The 22,222-nt window shown below is 36.8% G+C and overlaps 1 protein-coding gene across 1 annotated transcript in view; it reads right to left on the reverse strand.

The window, feature by feature from the left end:
* LOC139977760 (uncharacterized) overlaps positions 1-22,222 on the reverse strand; it is a 31,929-nt gene that overhangs the window by 623 nt on the left and 9,084 nt on the right. Inside the window, exons 5-21 of the mRNA XM_071987396.1 lie at positions 20,942-21,044; positions 15,381-15,458; positions 14,215-14,395; positions 12,859-12,942; positions 12,545-12,626; positions 11,818-11,878; positions 10,586-10,709; positions 9,527-9,665; positions 7,431-7,560; positions 6,046-6,242; positions 5,002-5,148; positions 4,483-4,566; positions 3,078-3,160; positions 1,912-2,070; positions 1,303-1,363; positions 849-943; positions 15-134 (exon numbers count right to left, since the gene is read on the reverse strand). Coding sequence (XP_071843497.1) covers positions 15-134; positions 849-943; positions 1,303-1,363; positions 1,912-2,070; positions 3,078-3,120 — 478 coding nt within the window. The 5' untranslated portion in view covers positions 3,121-3,160; positions 4,483-4,566; positions 5,002-5,148; ... (8 more) ...; positions 15,381-15,458; positions 20,942-21,044. The remainder of the gene's footprint in view (positions 1-14; positions 135-848; positions 944-1,302; positions 1,364-1,911; positions 2,071-3,077; positions 3,161-4,482; positions 4,567-5,001; positions 5,149-6,045; positions 6,243-7,430; positions 7,561-9,526; positions 9,666-10,585; positions 10,710-11,817; positions 11,879-12,544; positions 12,627-12,858; positions 12,943-14,214; positions 14,396-15,380; positions 15,459-20,941; positions 21,045-22,222) is intronic.

Consider the following 22,222-nt stretch of genomic DNA (forward strand, 5'->3'; position numbering starts at 1 on the left):
GAGGGTCACCATACCTGCTTCGTCTTCCTGCTCTTTTTCTTCTCCTGCTTCTACCTCTTCATGCACATCTTCCTCAGTATTTTCTGGACATGAGTGTAAGTCTTCCAATATGTCCAGCAGAATGACTGAAGGTCCTATGGAGAAATGAAGATGATTCATAGTTTCATTAGAAGTGCAAACTCATGCATCTGGATGTTGCAATCTTCGTAACTTCCAATGAAATGAGATGATGAAATGGATAAAAAGAATAAACAATTTGCTATTTCAGCACAATGTAATGACAGGAAGTAATGGTACAATTCACATTTAAGAAGGACAGAAGCTACAAGTTAATGACTTTAATGTAATTCACTTCTGTCATGGATGTTTATGTGAGACTCATTAGTTTTAATAAGAAACTATCACATTGGGAATTACATCATGCACTGGACATGACATTTGACACTTTTTTAGGATAGGAATGCTCACTGACACACTGAGTACTAACAAGGGTTTGCCTGAGTGTCATGGTGACAAATACTCCCCTAAGATACTACAAATCTTTGTCACTCCAGTAACTTTTGGAGATAATAGATACAAAATAAATACCCTGTAATATATCACCTTGCATGTCACTAATTAAATCTGACATTCACATGATATGTCCACGCTTCTCTCTGTGAGATATCGTGTTTACAAGCTTTACTTCACAACACATACACATGCATGCATCACGACTAAAAAGGTTACAATTATCATCAAAACCAAAAATGATGAAATGCAATGCTTGTTGTATGCATAAGCAAAGAATGTTCTAACCACTGCAATAAAGATATACATGAAGTAGAACATGACAGCCAAACCACTAACCTTCTTGGTCGTAGGATGGATGAACAGCTTCACCACGCGTCTAGAGCCTTGGTCCTGATCCTGGTCTAGCATTTGACTATCATCACTCACAGACACTGCAAACAGAAATTACAGAGAAAGGGAACAACACAGTCAGCAAGCACATTATATAAAATTGATTATATTTGTTTTGTTTTAAGCTTTGATATGTGCAATTCTGCTGCCGACATATTAACATTCTGATCATGGTCCCTACAAAACTGCAGAACAAAACTGCAGAACTACAATTAGCCTGAGTGTAGTACAGACATTTTGCTCCAGAGAATTTTTAACAAATGGTCAACTAGCTTAAACCAAAAAGTTTAGATTTTGAACAGGAAGTGAAATGACTTGTGCTGTAAAATCGAACGAAAGATATTTTTAAAAGGTATGTTATATCAGCAAACTTTAAGTTCGAAATAAGTTTTGTACGTAACATGTTCATTTGCTGATGGGCAATTGGCATCTGGAGTAATAGTTGCATTGCTGGGAGAACCTTGTGAGGAAAAGCAATGAAAGTGAAATAAATTTGATTGGTTACAATATGTTCTCATGAGAACTTACACTATAAGTATATACAACAATATATGGACAATATGTGTACAGTCATGAGCACCATTACAGGACGAAAAACAGCAAGTACCCTAAGCCCAGGTCAAAATGTTTATGCAGTGGTGTAACTATAACATACCACTATCTATATTATGGACAGACCCCTCCCTCCTCCATTTCAGTGAATATATATCATTGTCATTATATCCTTTTAAGCTGGTATTGTGTGTACCTACCAGCATGTATCATGTGACAATTTCAATGAAGTTCTGCAGCAAAAACACCCAGCCCCTATGTCCACTCACCCACCCCCCCCCCTTTCTACTCTCATATCATGTTTGTAAGTGTTCAAATTGTCCTGTTTAGCTTTATAACAATTGATGACTGTAAATGACTGTAAAAAGCAAAAGGATATCTGCTCACTGAAAGGTATAACACTAGTTTGCCTCGTGAGCTGGCTAGTAAGACATACAAATAAAACAACAAACTTACGGATGGTAATACTATTTTTGCTGCGTAATATTGCTTGCAGATCATGGACTCCATACGCAGACGGTCGTTTACAGGTAATACCAGGTGGCAGACCATCTACCACAATATTCCCCATAGCAAGCTGCTTGTAGCTCATTGCTCTTCTGCCCGTACCTGCATCTGTGATCATATAAACCAAACATGTGTCCTTAAAATGTTGCAGGGATAGCAATGTGCCTTAAATCAGATAGCTAGTAACATAGTTTACTAGTTTACATGATAAACTCGAGCTCATGCCTCCATCCAGCTAACAGTGTAATATTAACACACAAGAACTGTTCTATTCACTGGAAACTACCTTCCCAACATTATAGCTTTGCAAGTTTCCTTAAGTTGAAAACATTTTAATTCCTTTAAATTGCATATCTGGTGGTTTTTCTACATTCTCAAATCCGTTCATATTTATGTTACATCTTTTCACTTCCATTATGACAAATTGCATTATGTTATTGTGGGACTCAGTAAAACCTAGCACTTTCGGACAAAAAGATTCCTTAAACTTGCATATCTGGTGGTTTTTCTGCATTCTCTAATCTGTTCATATTTATGTTACATCTTTTCACTTCCATTATGACAAATTGCATTATGTTATTGTGGGACTCAGTAAAACCTAGCACTTTCGGACAAAAAAATTCCTATTTTCACAAACATTCCTAAGCGCTCAAGTGACTGTAGTTCACCCTGACGTAGATGTGTGGAGTTGTGTGAGGAAAACCTTCGATCCAGCTATTCACTTCAGTACGGTACTATGCCTGTACAACACTCTGTCATATATAAACTGTTAGTAGCAAAATGCCAATGATTTGTGTAGTAGGATGTTGCCAATACACTTTTTAGAACCAAAGCTTTAGTTTCTTTGTGTTTCCCAGTCATCAAACCGACGACAAACGCTGCAGGCTTTGGATTTATTTTGTAAGGAGAACTCTCCAAGCCTTTCTCGCTCCCAGGTTTCCCACCGTATGCCGGCAAAAATATGTTCAGCACACTCCAGAAATGATGACTGGGACAGAGGATACATTCTTCCGAAAAGTTTCCTTGGAACGAATTGGCGTTATGTTAGATGTTTACTTCTAAACTCAGAATTGTTACCTTTTGTACGTCAATTTTTTTACCCTGGTCATAATTACCGTCACATTTCAGTCTGTGGGTGGTATAAGCAATATCTTTCATATGCCAGGCTGACCGTTGTTTTCACGTCACTTAGTCATATCTAGGTAAATCCAGGTTTATACGGACGGGTTATAGACAATGGGGATGAGAGAAAATATGACTTATTCAACCAGCGAAGAGTTTAAGCTTTTTTATTTACCTTAGGAAGAATGATGGGCTATACTAGATCGATACTGATTAGTACCATTTTTGGGCCTTCTGTTAATAGAGATAGTCATCCTTATTGGTAGGCTGGAAGTATGCTTTGAATATTTGGCATGTTTGCTATACAATTTGAAATTATCCATGCCAATTGTGCTCGACTACAGACTTCCTAATGTATATATTTTCCTGAGACGGTAAAAGTTATTGCATTTGAAACTCTTAAAATGTGTAACAAGGAATCCATCAGGCATTTTTTTCTGTGGTGTTCCAATTGCTTGTGTATCTGCTTTTGTGCAGTTGTGACTTGCTGAAAGCATTATACTTTATGGCAGCAAGACTGAGACATATACCCCGCAGAGCTTTGTATTTCTTGGATTCAACTGCATCCACTGACCGAAACTAACTGCAAACACGATTAATTGCAACAAAAATGAAGAAATACCTGAAATGTTGATATTTTCACAAGGTAAGAATCGGAATTGCGGCAAGGCTTCAATATCATATCGCACACTATGTAAAGTGGCCTATAATGGCAACGAATCTTACAAAATATGATCAGTCGTTGATGCAGGTTTGTAACCATAATTTACTTGTAATTGAAGAACTGCCAACCAAAATGAGTTTAAGTAGCCATGTGTGAACAATTCTAACAACCATTTCTTTCTCCTGTAGCTACATGTTTATTGCAAGACTGAAGTTAATAAATGGCTCACATTCTTAAGAGAAGTAAAAGAAAGTCCATTGTTATTGTTTTGCGTATGGGGTACACTCTGCAGAATGACGACACACGGTGACCTGTACGTTCATTAGCTTGTACGCATCACATTTCTGGTCAGTGAGAATCTGCTAACTTTAACATCAAATTCCTTTAAATTGCTTTCTTTTTCAACTAAACGGAAACCACTGTATTGTTTGTGTAGTAAATACTTTACTATGAGCCGAAAAATTGGAATATAGCATTTTAATGTCTGCAGCTCATAATAATGAACAATCAATATTAGGCAGCTAATGTAAGTAGCACTGTGAACAATTGGGAAACTGATTGACTGATGTTCCAGTTGTTCGTATTTCACTCAGCAGTTAAAGAATGGAATTTGACTTTATCATATCAAAAAAATTCCTGTTCATTGCTAATGAGTTATAAGTGACAATAAGACAATAATAATATTTCTCTCCCAAGATGCAATCGATGAACGTGAGTTAGTCAGTTTTACTTACAGTATTTTTCGTTAAAGAGATCCTGCACGCTGGTACGTAGTGTTGCACGGGTTGCTTCTTTAACAAGACCATCAGCATTACCCCCTATTGAATGAAACAGAAAGAAGAAAAAAATCACAAGTTTGATCGACCTTCAAAATGAATGTATGACCTTTGAATATTTCCTCATATGCAGTTGATATTTGTGGGATAATTGTACGTATATATATAAATGTATATGTATGTATATTAGATCATCCTGCAAGCAGGAACTCGCGCTACTAATGCTACTGTACATTACACCACCTAATAGATTTGACTTCTACTGGAAAACCCATTCATATAATTGCTCTACTTACTACTTCAAATTTACATCAGCCACTCTTTTTTTCTTGGTTTGCTAGAATTTGAAAGGGATGTTGGTCGGTAAGAGCGATGAAGTCAAAGCAATCTGACTTCCAGGCATTAAAGTCTCTATGCCACTTGACTAATAAATAACTGCAATGAATAATAACTCAACAATGAAATTGTTTTGCATACCTATAACACTCAGTCCAAATTTTCGTAAGAGTTCTACCTCTTTATCTAAAACGTTTGGCCTTCAGTAGTTCCCGAACTATGGAGATTTTGCTCTGTATCTATGGCAACGAACATTGCTTCATAGTCCAATTCTTGAAGTTGAAAACACTGGAAAGAAATGAAGAACAATTATATTACTCCCAGTAATATGAACAGACATTTAAGCACCCTCAACAATCTCACACACGCACACACACAGTTCATTGCAATATTCAGGTAAATTATTGAATTGCTAGTTATTTGAGCCAACGATAACATAGCAGATATGCTTGTGACCTCTATGAAAGAATACAGTAACTGGAGTTAACATGCAACATCACAGAGTCAATCTGTTTCACTGGTTATGACTTTTGTGATAATTTGATTGTGATTGTTGTTTTTTGTTTAATACTTTGAAATATGACTTTGCTGTTCTTCAGTACAGAGCAGAAAATTCCCTCACCCACTACTATTGAAATCACATCACTGTAGCTTCCTAGTTGGATATTAATAAAAACAATAGGAACAGTGAAGGTTTTTCCTCTGCTTTAATTGCAATAATATCACACTAATATTTCCACTTTTATATTTCTATAGTAACAAATGTGGAGGTACGTAGCGGTTCCATGCAAGTTCTATCATATGGGGGAAATTGGTTAGAGTTTGCGTCTTAATTCTTATGTCAAGTGTCAAGTGCATGGGAATGTTGTACTAGAGTATCTTCATCGGTAATGAAATATAGAGAAACATAATTTGGCATAGTCATTGGAGTCCTACTCAGGTAATAAAAATATAAGTGAAAGACTATTTAATAAGCAGCCATGATAACACCTGCAATGTCATACCTACAGATGGGAGTGAAACAATATGCAGCTCTAATTGTTTTTTATATGCATACAGATTGTTATAGTCATCAGTCTTCCATTGAAATTTCTGCAGTATGTAACTGACATACCATGAAATTGTGTTTATAAACACTCTCACTGCAAATGATAGCCTTGGTTACTGCTATTTCAGTTTTTTTACCATTTTCTTGATTTCAGTCAAAATGTGCCTCGCCATGACCTTCTTATGCTCCTGCCTGATTGTAGCACCTTTGGCTTCCATCCTATTTTTGCTATCTGCTTGCTCCTTGTATTTGCTTACTTCTGGTGTACCCTTGACTTTCTTCCATGCTTCATTGGCTTTGTTAAGGGTTGTAGCCTGGTTTTCAGGTGATGTTGCTGCAAAACAAAAAAAATTGAAGATTAACTCATTTAGGCAATTATGATAAAGGCAGCTCAATGTCAGTATTTTATACAGATAGCTGCATCCCTAAAGGTGGTTAATTACTTGGAATTCAGACAGAGAACTTGTTTCATGCAATGAATGTACGGAGTGTAGCATATACAGTATAGACCACTCCAGACAACATTACACAGTATTACTTGACTACTTGCATGCAGATCTATTGGACACATTTGTGCAGGAGACAACCCATTGTCCTATATCCCACAAACCATGCATGCTTACATAGAAGATATTTTGAACACAAAATGACTGGAACCAGTACACGACTTGTGATCAGGCCTCAAGTAATTAAATTCTCACAAACAATCAGGACTAGAGAACACTATGAATCTTGATCAGGCATTGCAAACTTAATATAATGAACACATGTTAATAATCTCTAGAAGTAGGCTCCAATTCAAATTCTTGAATATATCCCAGGCATATCTACGTCACATCGTAAGCCATACATGACCTTGATCACAAGCTCATGAACAACACAGATACCAATCATCCAACTTCATCAAATTTTATTCAGTTACATTGGACACCGTGTGAAAAGAAGAATCTTTCCAAATTTGGACACAGAGACAGGCTGACAGACAGATAGACAGGCTGACAGACAGACATGATATCCTTACCTTGGTTGCATAAAGGTGAACATTGTCGTGTTGAGCTGTGTATGAGCTGACTTATGGTAAAGAAATTATTAAAAGCTCACCACTTTCTCTTCTTATGGCAATTTAGTAACCAACATGTCACCCCACATTTTGTGAGTCCTGTGTTGGATTTTAGACTCCCACCCCAGTCAGAAAGAGCAAACACCTGGGTGTAGTACCACCATTATGATCAGTACTAGTATCACATTTTCTTAATTTGTTTTTATTTGAAATGTCATGGCATGCATGCTAACAATCTATGTCACAGCTAATCAAGGAAAGTGATTGTGGGAAGGATAGAAGGGGGGGGGGGGGGCTCAAGCCACCTCCTTCAAAACCACCACAAAGAAAGCCAATAGTAAAGCTGGATGTTCGCTCAATTCTTCTAACAATACAATTAAAAGACTTGTGACTTGCATCAGTAACAAGGTTGGATTTTCTTGACTACTCAAATATAATGAACTTCATGTCTACTGTACCCACCATGTTCTGAAATATACTCTGCCATGAAGCAGCTATAGGCACTCTTTTTCCTGGGTTTTAGTGAATGTACTTTGCTGCGGCTGCCAAATTTTCTTCTGACTTGCTTTGTTTTTTTGTTGTCAATCCAGTTCTAATGAGATGTATAACAAAAATACATAAAAAAAAGGTGTGTCTAGTGTCATTCAAACAATTACAAACAATCCAATAAAGTATGATCAAGTCAGAAGCTAAATTCAATTTAGTGATGGTACTTGGCCTAGAGATATTGAACATTCCTGGAACATTTCTTCATGTTTGTCTTTCACCTTCTCAACTATTGAATGCAATTTTTAATCGTCAGATTAATAACACAGATTTGGTCAACTCAGCTTACCAACATTTGGCTCATCAACATCATGGTAGCTGATGGCAATTGCCATGCGTGGCAAGCATTGAATGAATAATCACTGCTGCAAGTGTAGGTTACAAATTTTGGTAAACAGTGTAATTCATACAAAATCCAGACAGGCCTAAGAATATGCTGATGTAGCACATTATGTTGCCAATGAATTTAAGTGAAAGAAGGTTGAAGTCAAGTATTGTTATAACGTAATGATGGGAGATGTAGGTTTAATGGAAAAGAACTTGCCACGCTGCTGCTAAGACTTGCTTCAAATGCTTAATGTAGAGCACCACAGAGCAAACACATTTAAGCCTTGCAAGGAAGGCCCCAGCATTCTACATACTGGTAGCTGAGATGATGATTTCTTAACCTGAGCTCTGAGATATCCTGATAGCCTGATTGCTGCAGGCTGCCATACAATCATATAATTCCAATGAACCCAAACTATGTAAATTTTCAAATCAATCTGCTAACTCTTTATTAGGAAGACCCAAACAAAACTTCTTTCACAATGCGCTGGAAATACATTCAGCTGTGACATTTCAGGATATGGCCAGAGATTGAGGTAATTTGCCTCCACTATACACAAAACATACTGTACAATTACAATATATGAAATAAATTTCTCTGTTTACAGTGGACCCCCTGAAGGAGTTCAGGTCCAATCTAGGAGATCCTGAGATTATGGATGGTAAATTTGTTCTGCAGTTCAAATGCAGATCTGAACCATGAAAAGTTTAAAGACCCTGTGTTTGAGGAATTTACAAGATAAGCTCTGCAGAGGGGTAGTAGACGATCCCTAACAAAGCTGTTTATTCATGACCACAGATTAACTGAGACCTGTACACAAATTATGTGACATAGTTTTATACATATGGCAAGACAGCTACATAACATTTTATACTTAATTCCAACGGCATGATCACATACTGGGGATCTAAGTGTAAGCAGGATATTCATAATAAACTGGCCTATTGAAAGAACATCCAGTGTAGCCGGGGGGGGGGGGGGGGGGGGTGGATGAGGGGGAGTGGGAATAATTTATAGAACATCCAAATTTGCAATCTTACAAATGTCAGATACATGTCATGTTTGCAGCATTTCTTAAAGGTTAATGACTAAATTATACTGCTGACCAGGGTAAGAATGAGTAGGCCTATGTACTATGTAAACACTGTATAAGGGTATAAAAGAATGCATTTATCACAATTCTCAAGAGAACAGACAGGTATGTATCATGGCTTGCATGAAACTGCTCACTCTGGTCTGTGAGTCACAGAGTACTGCTCCTATGGGAAATTAAACAGGGAGTTTTTCCTACAGTATATTGAGAACACATAGACAAGTGCTATACAATGTGTCCAGGCAAGACCTATTTATGAGGTTTCTGAGAGATGCAGAAGTGATGACCTCTGAATTGACAGAACAGTTTGCACAATTTACACCTGCACCATCCCTAGCCGATGTACAGTACAGCGGTTCACCAACTTTCACATTCTGATGAATTATGGATTAATTTTACATGGCACAACTGACTCTACCAGTCATTATTGGCTTTCTTACTGGAAAGACCCTAGAGTACATTTAAGTGGGCTTTCTAACATCACGCCCGGGTTGAGCTCTCAAAATATCAAACTCATAGGAAACGAAACAGCGGTGGCAGAAAATTAACTCATTGTTCAAATTTGAGCAAAATAATAAATATTAAACTGACCTTTATTCTTCTGGCACTTAATGAAGTTTGTTTTGTTAACTCCAATGTCTTTTTCTTGTTCAAACTGCTCCCATAACTCTGCAGCCCATTACACCAATATTCCTCAAGTAGTTTAATCTCATCAGCAGTAAGTTAATTCCTACAAAAGAAACAGAAATGTAAATTCTGCTGGGGAAGCAATTAAATTTAATTTACAAGAAGCCTATTTAGCAACATGTAGTCATATTTCAAAAGCATAATTGCTTAAATGCTTGTTAAATTTTTATTTACGTTTTAATTAAACCAACCAATATTACATGTACTAGCAACTTTATAATTGACTTTAAAAAATTGAAGGTTTACTGTATTTGGCCCTATATGCTAGATTTTCAAATATGATCACCTTTGGACAAAATTCTTAATCTTTTTATTACCAATCTAGAGGAAATTTACCATTTCTGCATGTCCTTACTTGGCAATATTCAGGTGAGCATGCAAGGTGCCCAGGTCTTTCCTACATTATGCCTTATAGCTTGTCCTCACTATTTGTTTTACAAGTGACTTAAAGGTTATATGCTACCTCAGTTGATTCCTCTCTAATTTGTCAACGGGGAATATGGCAAGACTTTAGAAGGTTGTAACCAGGGTAAATGTCATCACAGCTGCTGCTGAGGGTTAACGCCATAACTTTAACCTCAAAATCTTCTCAAGCTGAGATAAATTCCAAGGACAGGATGCAGTTACAAATTGCAGTGGAATTTATATTTATTTATTTCAGAAACACTTAGTTTCTACAGCACTAATCAACAGGCCCGGTAACAGCTAAAAGAAAACCTGCTTTAGGAACAGTTACAAGAATATCACTACATTGATTGAGGATGGGGGGAATGAAAACAAACTATAGGCTTATGTTGTAACTGCCCTGTATACAGAATGTTAGATAAGGTACCTGTAAAACATTTGAAAATATTTAGAGCAATAAGAACAATGTGCCAATTAGCTATGAGTAGATGGAAAATGAACAATTGGTATTGTCACCATTATTATGTAGAATAATGGTTGACTGACTTCATACAGTACCTTGTATTGATTGATGGCAGAGGCATAAAGTGGCCCGGTTAGACTCTTCCCCAATCACTGATGAAATGATAGTCCCCCACATCAGCTGCAAGTATTTCAGCTTTCATCCTAAAATTAGTGTCTTCTAGTTTCATTTAATGACACAGTTGTTATTAAGATGTGTTGTTGTATGTCCCATTTGTTTTTGCAATACATTTAAGTCAAGTGTAAACAGCTTCAAGTCAAACAGCCAACATTCACTTTTTTTGCGAAGAATGGTGAAAGGTTCAAATTCTGCACACTTGTTGTGATTATTTTTTTTTTATTCTTGTATAAATTTCCATTTTATTTTGACCATTTGGTGACCCCCCCCCGCCCCTCCTTTTTTAAGTATCCAGCTTAATACCTGCATGGAAAAGGAAACTCAAATTTTGGTTTTGAAGTGTAGGGTTGCAGTTTATTGCCTTAAATCACTTACTGTTGATTAATTCTTTCACTGCGTTATTAATAAATGGGTAATGAAATTTAGAAAGATATAGAACGTTCCATTGGCTACTACACTAAATATGATTAACTCATAGCTGCATGATTTCAAACTCTGAAAACGCTTTAGTTCACTGACATATTCTTTCCCCCTGCCCCCCCTCCAAAAAAAAGTAACAGACAGCAACCCAATTGTACATCCTAGAGCCAATGACACTGATACATTGCAAACACATTCAAACTGCATTAAATATATACAACATGTGGGGACCAGTATATGAGAGGGGGCAGACCTCCTTAGACAATGCCATGTGTGTGCACTAAAAAATTCATTACACAATATGAAAATAATGATATCATCCATGACAACTCCCTCCCCCCCCTTCCTTCTGATTCCACTACATATACAGAGAGTTACAGTGGTGGCATGCAATCATGTAGTACTATCAGGAATATGTACAGAAATGTGAGAAATCACTTGGGTTTAAATGAAGCATGTTTTTTGTGAAGAATCTAACAAATCGAAGTAAAGATATGTCTCAGATGTACTGTAATCTTCTTGGGAAACAGTGTTACCCTTCTGTTACCCTTCACCTATGTATACTTCAGATCTGCATGAACTTCTTTTTCAGTCTGTGATATATGGTGGGTACAAGCAAGGTATCACACACAGACACGCACGCATGCAAACAGATACTGTATGCACACTCACAAGGCAGCATGGTTTATACAAAGTGTATGATTTCATTGCAACCAATTTCATAACATACCACAAAGCTTGATACAGATCCAGATTTTTAACGTAAATGTCTTTCCAAGAAAGATTGATTTCTGTAAAAGATGAACAGAAGATACTTTCTCTTTTGCTTGAAAATAGCCATGTAAGCAACAAATGCAGGTACATTCCATTAAAGGTTACATACAATTTACATACAAGCTCTTCCAGCCAAAAACATATTATATGTGCAAGAGCTTGCAGGTAACAAAAAAAAAACAATTTGCATCTAACTTTTGTTTCGTTTTTTTGTCCCATTCGAAGAGTCCTTCACTTTGAGAAATCTGGCCAAGCAGTATGCATTCCAGGAAGACAGTAAAGTAACAATTTAGGGAAAAAATTGTCAATCTTGAAAGATACAAGAAAAAAAAACCCTGGCAGCTGACTCTTATTGTAAAGGATAATGACAAATGAAGTCTTAGGAAAATTCATAGCAAACAGATTCAGCATAAGAACAATATATTTAAAATATGTTTCAATCTTAACAAATCTTCTTCAACGGCGAACTGTTTGCTCTGAAGAATAATCTGTCAAGATCAAAACATCAGGCCTAGAATTACTTTTGCCATGTTGATATAAAAGGGTTTTAGCATTGTTTATCTTATTAGTGGAATCTTGACTGAAATGAAAAAGTATAATACAAAAAGCATAGCAATCCTATAGATACTACCCTCTTCTCCAAGCATCCAGCCCTGAATTATTGAGAGAAGTCATAAACTCACTCTTTGATGTTTTTTGCTTCTTTGCCAAGATTGTTTTTGCTTCCTCATGCCATGACTTAATGGTGTTCATTGTGACAGTTAGCTATAGGAATAATATGAAAGCACAAACATATCATAATTTTACATCTACTTGCCAATATATGGAGAATGCAAAAAGAGCTAGGATGAAAGAACTAAAACTGAAACACCTCTGCAAGAAAAGGCTATTGAAAATATTGGAAAAATAGTGGTGCTGTTGACAATTTTCATCCTGCAATGAAACTGATATTGTTGTACGTCATGAACGAGTGTGTTTGATGCTAATTGTAACTTACATTCTTGACAAATGCGACTTAATTTGCTTTCAGACTGTTTGGTGATATCTTTTGCCTTCTGCAATGACACACAGAGTAATGTGCCTAAATTTGGAAAAGGAAAACAAAGAATATAGTATAAATATCAATATTTTTGAGTGGAATCATTAGCAATTATAATGGCTCACAAGGTCAAGAACCAATAATATAGCAGTATATAGGCCTACCTCACTTGTATATGCATACCTCAGTGAGAGTTGCAAAGGGGGAAGGGTTAGGGAAGTGTGGTGAGAGAATCTTCCCAAGTTGTGTTTCTTAGATTTTGTGCACTTGAGAGGGGGGGGGGGGGTAAAAGCAGCTGAGTTATAACAATTAGTCATTTTAAGAGGGGAGGGTTGGAGGTGATGGTATGTGTGGGTGACTAACTACATTCCTTTTTCTTTTGATGGTCGATCCACAGGATTGTCCACACAACAGGGTTCTACACATGAGAACTTCTGTTACTTACCTTAAACCTTCCCTATACAGCTAACCATGCATCATACGTATGCCAATTTTCTAAGATAAAAATGCTTCATTATGCAAATAAACCTAAATACCCTATTAATTGGCAATTAATGACATAAATTTGGAAACAAGATACTCTATAGTTCACCATTTGTGACCAAAGTGGCAGGTTCTGATATTGAGTAATGTGTGCATACTTAACTTAAAATAGTTCGATTGTACCTGTTCACTTATCAGCTCTATCAGCTGTAACTTCTAGCTAATGCAGGCATAATTATAGCATGTGTGCAGTAATCAGGGTTGTGGTGATTTTGATTCTCCATGGAAAAAAAACCCTTAGTCTACTTTGCTCCTGATTTTATTTATGAATTAACCTTTTACAAGTATGGTGAATCTTAATGTAAACACTACCAAATTTCTGCTTACATATCCCAGCGCATATAGATGAGATGTCTGTATCCGTAATGTATGTAGGCCTACTACCACAAAAAGAATCATATCTCTACAATGTATTTGCGGTGCTGGCTGAAACAAAAAATATCACAATATGGTGATTCTTTGCTTTTTTTTAGTTATGTCACAAAACAAATTTTAATAAGTAACACATATCAAGACTTAGCCTACAAAACCAATTTCTCTGTAAGTGCTGCAAATCACTCAAATTGCATAATCTTGGAAGTTCATCAATTGTGTATTACTGAAACAAATTGGTTGTGGCACACAGTATTACTTGGTAGAAATGGTCTGTCATATGGTTTGAGAAAGCTGTCTTACTGTACTGACTGAGATAGTTGATGTATATGCACATGGTAGTCATTAACTTAACATCAATAACTGATCATGTAAGGCGCATTCATTAAAATAACTCACTGAGGTTTGCAAGTTTGCATGCAGAATAATGCAACAGTGCATCGCTTAGAAGATCGATCCTGTGTGATTGGGCCATCTCTTTGGTGATATGAGAGAACTTTCTCAGAACTGACCATAATCTTTCCATACATTCCCCGTCCGTTCGGCCAAATGCTTTCTTCCATCTTGTGCTATATGACATCTACACCACCAAAAACAAAAACAGAGAATGCTGATAGTTATTAATTTAAAGCAAAATTCACAAATCTCTATTAGTAAAGTCAAGGTCTGGTGTATTGGCCCTTAATTAATAAGTCATTACTCGCCGCATGATCTGATGTGCTTGAGCTACCAACCAATGAAGATATTGCTTTAAAGCCAACACACATGTTCTCTGTACAAAAAGCATCTAAGCAGAATGTAAGCAGAGCAGACTGTTCCTGTCTAGCCTGTAATGTCTCTTACGAATGATGTTATGTAACCACAGATTTTTTCAAAATATAACATGCACTGACAAGGTGAAATGGGAGCACTTAAGTTGATAGATCAACTAAACGAATTAAGACCAAAAATTAATTTACAAATTTCTGCAAATGACGCAGGTTAAACCAGCCTTCCCCTCACCGTGCCCCAACTCCCAGCGGACTAACATATAATGCAATACATGTGCTCCATATATACATCTAGTACACTAGCTTTTTCCTTATCAACATTCTGTGATTTGGTTCCACCAAAAACAATATAATACTGGTACTGTACTTACTTTAGGTTCATAGTCACATGCACAATTTTAAAACTGTAATGGTCTCCAATTAACTCAAGGCACACACACTCACCTGCACACATGTTTGTATTACATCCAGACCGAGGACCCTATTGTATTTTCCATTGTTCAAATCCACGTACCCTAACCCTAACAATACCCCATACAATAGAATTCTTCCGAGGACGTGGTGATTCTTTAGAAATCACAACCGAGGACCTGAAATTCTTTTGTTCAAGTCCTCGGTCAGATAGAAAAACAAACGCACCCTCGCACACACACACACCCAATAAAATAGTATTTGTACATACATACTCATACAACTACCTCAATTATAAAACTAGGTGGCATATGACACTTGCAAGCCTGTTCTAAAAAATGAATAGTAAAGCAGACAACTTGTCAGAAACGTGCATGTGTTTACCTGGCAATGAAGTTTATGTCCATATGCATGAAATACAGGCAGTGTCATATCAAAACCTCCCAATTCCGGCATATTCCTCTGTGGATAAAGAACAATTGTTAATGATTTATTTAATTCAAAATATAAATTTGTTGTTTGCATTATACTCAATTGGCAATTTCATGGACATTAATTAGACAGTTTTGTGGTCATTTATCATGTACTACAGTAACAAGAGCACCAACAGTGCATAATATCTTACTATGAGGTAAAAAGTATTTAGGGAAGATGGATTTTGCAAGGCTATGGTAGAAAGGGGGCTGTAGTTTTCATGCAATGACCAATAAACACACTAATCACTTACTGTTACCAAGTTGCCAAAAAGGAGATAGTTGTAGTAAAAGCATTTAATATCTTAGATTGGTAAAAGGTACTTAACTACTATTTCATAACATTTTTTCCATTTTTGTACAAAACTTATCTTTTTGTTCTGTAACATTTACACTGTAATATCCTTGCTAATCTGTATAAGAAATGAGTATCACATTACTGCAAAGGAAATGACCACTTATAAGGTCAACAAAATGTACCTGTATACAGTGGTTTGTGCTGTGGATCATTGCCATTGAAAGGCTCAGTTCTGGTCAGTACCAAGAAATGTTATATGGTTAGGAGACATGAGTTGGCAAAGAAGGTTTGCACTGCATGCACTTTAATGTGCTCTAATTGGATTCCTGTCATTGATGTTTCAGATAAAGTTAAAATTATGCAAAGGCAATTAATTCTCACTCACGCATGCTGATGTATACTTGATACAGACTGGGGGCATATGGCTGTTGGCTACATGCTTACTCCTACACCTTAGAGAGCTATCATCATTTCAAACATTTTAAACTCCTTAGTGATAAATGGAACAAATGACTCTTACTGTAAGTGACCTTTGATCTAAGCTTCCTGAGCACTAAAAATGCCCCTAACATGGTGATTATGCACTGTGATAAATTTTCACGACAGAATGCAGGAATAGTAGCATTCTATTTGTAGTTATTGAAAGACGGATAGGCAGACGTACAGACATGGTAGATAGACGGACAGATGGGCAGACCGACGGTCAGACAGATCTATAGACAGATAGTTTCAGATAGATGGATCTGAAATTGGGCGATGTCTACGGCGGATACTAGTGTGAGCTAAGAATGTGATGCATATTTTCCTCCTACATGAAATTCAATTAATAGAACAATGTGCCGCAACAAATTCAAGGAATAAGATTTAGAAATCACTCTGAAACCTAGATTAACTCTACATTGTGAATCTGTTTCCAATGCTAAGGAAAATACATTACGTATTGGGCATATTGTATTCCACATACAGGTGTAAGAGGTATGCACCTGAATGTGTTCTTTGAATTTGCACACAATATCATAACTTACATGATAGTGTAATGTACAGTACTGCCACCATGGGCGGCGATCATGGGGGGGACGGGAGGGGGGGACATGTCCCCCCTCCAATAGTTTAGGTGGGGGATATAGAATCTAATATCCCCCCAATATTTGGTGGCATAGTTTTTTCTTTGTGGCTATAAGAGCATATTTTTTTATGTTATTGCTAGTAATTTCAAAATAGAAAATGCTTAGATGCAACTTACAATTGGTGGGAAGTGCCATTTCCAGCGATCTGGGAGGCATTTTCGGCCAAAATTTTCTTTAACGCTTGGCGCCAACTCATTCCTCGCTACGCACATGTCTAACCGTGTCACAATTTGTTACTAAATATCACCAAAAAACAACACAGACTTTCACCGAGAGTAGTTTTTACTTATTTTAATGAATTAGCTAGACAGACCATGGGCGCAGATCCTGGTGGGGACAGCGGGACGCGTCCCCACCAACTTTTTCAGTTGTGGGGACATGATATACTGTGTCCCCACCAATTTGTCTTGACCAAACGCTGCATTCCAAATTTCCCTGTATTGAACTTTGGCGCAGTTTGATCCAGCATTGTGCAAATGGCATGCAGCTGTTCTCACTTTATTACATTAATCCACAAAACTTTGTTAAATTTTGGAAGGAAATCGCATTTGCGGCAGTCTATAATTGTTTTCTGGGAGAGGACCCAGACAAAAGTTTTGTATACAAAAGTCTACTTGGATTATTTGTCTCCTGATTTTTATTTCTGCAGACGCCCATGTGTTCTCCCAACTTAAATTTCTAAGCCATGAGATTTCAAATTTAAGGAGGTTTTGGGCAGGTCCAAGCTATTGTATCCCTAGAAGCCAAATTTCAAACTTTACTGAAGCACCCTAAATGTGGTGTCATGTTAAAGCTGAATTATTGAAGTTTCAGATTTTCAAAATTTTTTGAATGGTTTTGCCTATTCGAACAATTACAGCCGGCTAATTTGCATAAATTCAAATTGCAGTGTGACGTACGGGACATTTGGAATCCTATTTCCCTGCCAGCAATATGAACTTATTGAATATAAGTTATGTGGGACATGATACACCCTTCCTTCCAATAATTTTGACATATTATGTTTGGGGGTTCATCAATTAAATATGCTAATTAGCTAGTGTCCAAATAATGATGTCCCGTACGTCACAATTTTCAGCACTTTTTTTCAAGTTTTGATATGGACGAACAATTTTTTTTGGGTGATATTCTGTAAAGTTCTAATTAAGAACATTGTTCAACAAAATCCATCCCAAAAAAATTGGAATAATATTCACAGCAAATCTAATTATCAAAATTAAAAATGTGACGTACGGGACAAAATGTGACGTACGGGACATAGTGTGGGGGAAACCCTGTATTTATACATAATAAACATGCATGGGCTCCAATGGGGACCTCTACTGGAAACCTTCCAATGCTTACAAATTGATTTTGTTGAAAGATGGTAGCTTCAAATAAACTATTGACCGATGACCACCAACAGCCCAGGTGTTGTTCAATAAACTATCGGGAAGTCAATTGTGTGTGTGTGTGTGGAATACAGAATCATCTACAATGCTTTTCAACATTGACATTGAATGAGGATGACTTCAAGAATGTTGAGTTTGCATTTCAACATTTCCTAGGCCTATTGTGAAAGGTGACTATCATGACTGTGCAGCAATGTTCTTGTGTCCTGAACTTAGATAGTAGACATTGAGACTTTTAGTTACAAGTGTAGAGTTTCGCTCGCCCAATTTTTGCAGAGGACAATCACTCATGAGTTTGTTCCATAATCAGTATTAGGTCTATAGAGTTTTCTTTGTTGTACTAGTGTCATAGATGGACATTACGTTGGCGTTACTGTGGAGATTTTGATATGTTTTGAATGGGATGGATCATATTTCAACTTCAGGGTCAATAGTGGTGAGTATGATACAGTGTTGTACAGTGTAAACCAAAACAGTTTTGCACCAAAACTTTGCATCTCGAATCATTTGTGGTCTAACAAAGCTAGAATTGATGTTATGAGTATTTGGTCTGGTAACCAGTGTTAGGTCTATAGAGTTTTCTTTCTTGTACTAGTTTCATAGATGGACATTATGTGGACGTTACTGTGGACATTTTGGTATGTTTTGAATGGGATGGATCATATTTCAAATTCAGGGTCAATAGTGGGGAGTATGATACAGTGTTGTACAGTATATACCGAAACAGATTTGCATCAAAACTTTACATCCTGAATCATTTGTGGTCTAACAAAGCTAGAATTGATGTTATGAGTATTTGATGAATGTGTAGAGTAGATTTATACTTTATGCATTCCATGTTTTATGTAGTGGAATGATCTCACAAGTACAGTCACTGCTCTTTTCGATCCCAGAAAGAAGGAAATATGGCATGAAATTACCAATGACATTGTTTTGGCATATCCAAATTAATGTTTTTATGTAGAAATCAGCTTGTTATGGTATATTCAGGAATAAAAATATGAGTTTTCATAGTCAATTTTTATTTGGACAAATTGTCCCGTACGTCACATGTCCCGTACGTCACAGGACAATTTTCATTTGTGTAATCACTGAACTGGAATGGCTTCATATTTTTTTCTAATATGTTACAGCTTAGCCCTTGGAAGGTTAGACTATTCACTAGTTATAACAGCTTGATCACTGCCCTCCTAATTTCAGAGCGATTTCAGCTTTGCTCTTTAGTAAAAAACACACAAATTTCTCTGGTCCCGTACGTCACACTGTACATTAATTAAGATGCGACCTAATTAAAGCAAGTGTAGGAAATCTTCATGAGTTTGTAATACAGTAGCAGCAATAACAAATATGAAAACCTGAAAAAGTTTCTGGAAAACAGATTTTTTATAATTTTTAGACACATTTAAGTCTCTGAAATGTCCCGTACGTCACAGTGCAAATAGCTTGGACCTGCCCTTTTGGAGCATTATTGGGTCTGGGAAGTGTTATTTCCAGCGATCTGGATATCCATGCAACCACAATGGCCAAGTTACACCACATAAACATTAATATATGGTGTGTAAATGCTACAGAAACCAATTACATACAATTAAATTAACATGCAGCTTAGGGAGGGCATACACTTTACGATACATGTGCAGGCTTCTAGGATGACAAGATCAATGAATGCATTAATTCGATTGTGGATACTGAGTGTGCTTTGCACCTCTGATGCATCTTATCATCACTAAGAAAAGATGTTAACATCTCTAAAAGGATATAGTAGTTGGGTCTGAAGAAAGGCATAGTCTTCAAATAAAAAGAGGGCAAAGAACAGCAGTTCAGGACTTCATTCAGGAATGCTCACGACAACCACCAGCATATCTCATTGTGTTCACGTGATGAATAACCTTCAAGAGTTACTACAAACAATGCACTAGTTTCTGAAGTATGCAAACTAAATTTCATTCCTGAGAGTCAAAAGAGTTCTTGCAAGTTGAGTTTGACATGCAAATGTGCCAAATAGGTTTGAAGTTTTGGTTTACATCACTTGAACTTCACTTATATCATCATAAATCAAAGCAACACAAACATTATGCATTTGTACTTTGCCTACTAATCCATTTCATCAGACCTATGGTCAAGGAAGTGTACAGTATGTGGCACAGAGCCCAGAAAGGATGTTTCAGTAATTATATTCCTTTGTTAAAGATACAATAACTTATGGAATGAGATTATGTTAGAAATAACAGTAGCTGTGGCCTGTCGATCCCTGGATATCTTGGTATTCTCTATTAATGCTCAACATTTCATAGTTGTGACACATAAATTAGGCTTAAAATATGGCAGAGGATCTTGAAAGAGTCAAAGATATGTTTACAGAGCATCTGCACTATGACAAACATTTTACAGGCTTTAAATCTATCGGCCATTCCCAACCACATCAAAATGGCATATTCAGCCCAAGTGGTTGTAAGATCCTAAGCTATACCCTCAAACTTGCCCATGGAATTCAGTGCATTACCAAACATGGCAACTAGGGTACTGTAGTGCGAGTACCCATATCCTTCAATACAAAAATGCAACATAGCATTATCAGTTGAATGGCACATAGAAGCATATCACAGCATGATATTATACAGTGTATATGTATTCCACTATGGTGTATAACTCTTACCATGTTTGTCAAATAACCTCATTGACTTCAAATATTTCTTGTTACAACTGTGTTGTGTGGCAATGAGCTCTCTGCAGAAATTGAAAGTTGAGCGGTATCCATTCTGTGAGCAAATACATATAAAAAGCAGATAGATAGCTATCTAGACAACATTATGCTCATCACTTAAAAGGTCAAAAAAAGTTTTGTCAAATAAAAGCAACTTTCATTTCTTGAAGATTTTTATAATACTGTGCAGCAGGGTCCCCTTTAATCTCTCCAGAAGGTAGTTTTAATAAAGAATTTTGAAAATGTGTGTATTACAAGTGATGTGTAGAAAGTTTATGAAAGCTTCATATGTGCAAGATTCCTTGTACTGTTTTTTGATGGCTTTGATGGTTTGATGGTTTTTTGAAAGGGGGGGGGGGTGCAGATGGGAGGTGTCTTGAGCAAGAGAGGTTGCCTTGCACAGACTGTTGCTTTAAATAACATGTCTTTTTAATATCTTGGATCTTAGAGTATTGTCTCTTTCTGCCATGCCCATTGTACTTTTTTATCTGAATATAGGGCACCAGATTTGTAGGCCCCAAGCAGACAGTTTGACTCCATCAAAAATGGAAGGCCCAGTGTACCAGGTGTGCAGGTGTCATATTCCTCTTCCTGAACATGATTTTACATTAATAGGTTGCATATCATTGCAGGCAGCCTTCTACGAGACTTGCATGCATTGAAGTAGGTTACTCTAAACTTTTTCTGTTAAATTACACAGTTAGTCGCTATCGATCCTAATTTACCAGAAATGATCAACCAGTAGCGAATAGGTCTCTTCAATGACCCTCTCCCCAACCCCTCCCCTGCATGTTATTGTGTTACATAAAGCTCAGCCTAGTAGAGTACAGTGTGGTATTGTATAAGGTCATGATCGAAACAAGCATGAAAATCAATTGTCCTAACCTGCAGTTTAATCTAAGTAGGAACTTCACAGAACATCATAGTTTTTTTTAACTGTGGAACACACAGTGTGACAAAATGCATTACATTCATAATTCACAAAGCTCATACTGTAATAGGTGAGGGGAGAATCAGAATTTGTAGCTTCATTGAGTGTACTGTTTTAATTCATCCATGCCACTACACATTACAGTACCCTAGAAATGTAACCATACAAGAACACTAGAAATTGGCATATACTGTAAGTTCCTGCTAGGAGGAACTACTGTTAGTGGAAGCCGTGATTTCCATACTGTAAATCCCACCTTGGGATCATTCAGTGAAAGGTACCAAAGCAATCATGAGCATTCC

This window comes from Apostichopus japonicus, chromosome 12 (assembly GCF_037975245.1).
Source record: "Apostichopus japonicus isolate 1M-3 chromosome 12, ASM3797524v1, whole genome shotgun sequence".
NCBI lineage: Eukaryota > Metazoa > Echinodermata > Holothuroidea > Aspidochirotida > Stichopodidae > Apostichopus > Apostichopus japonicus.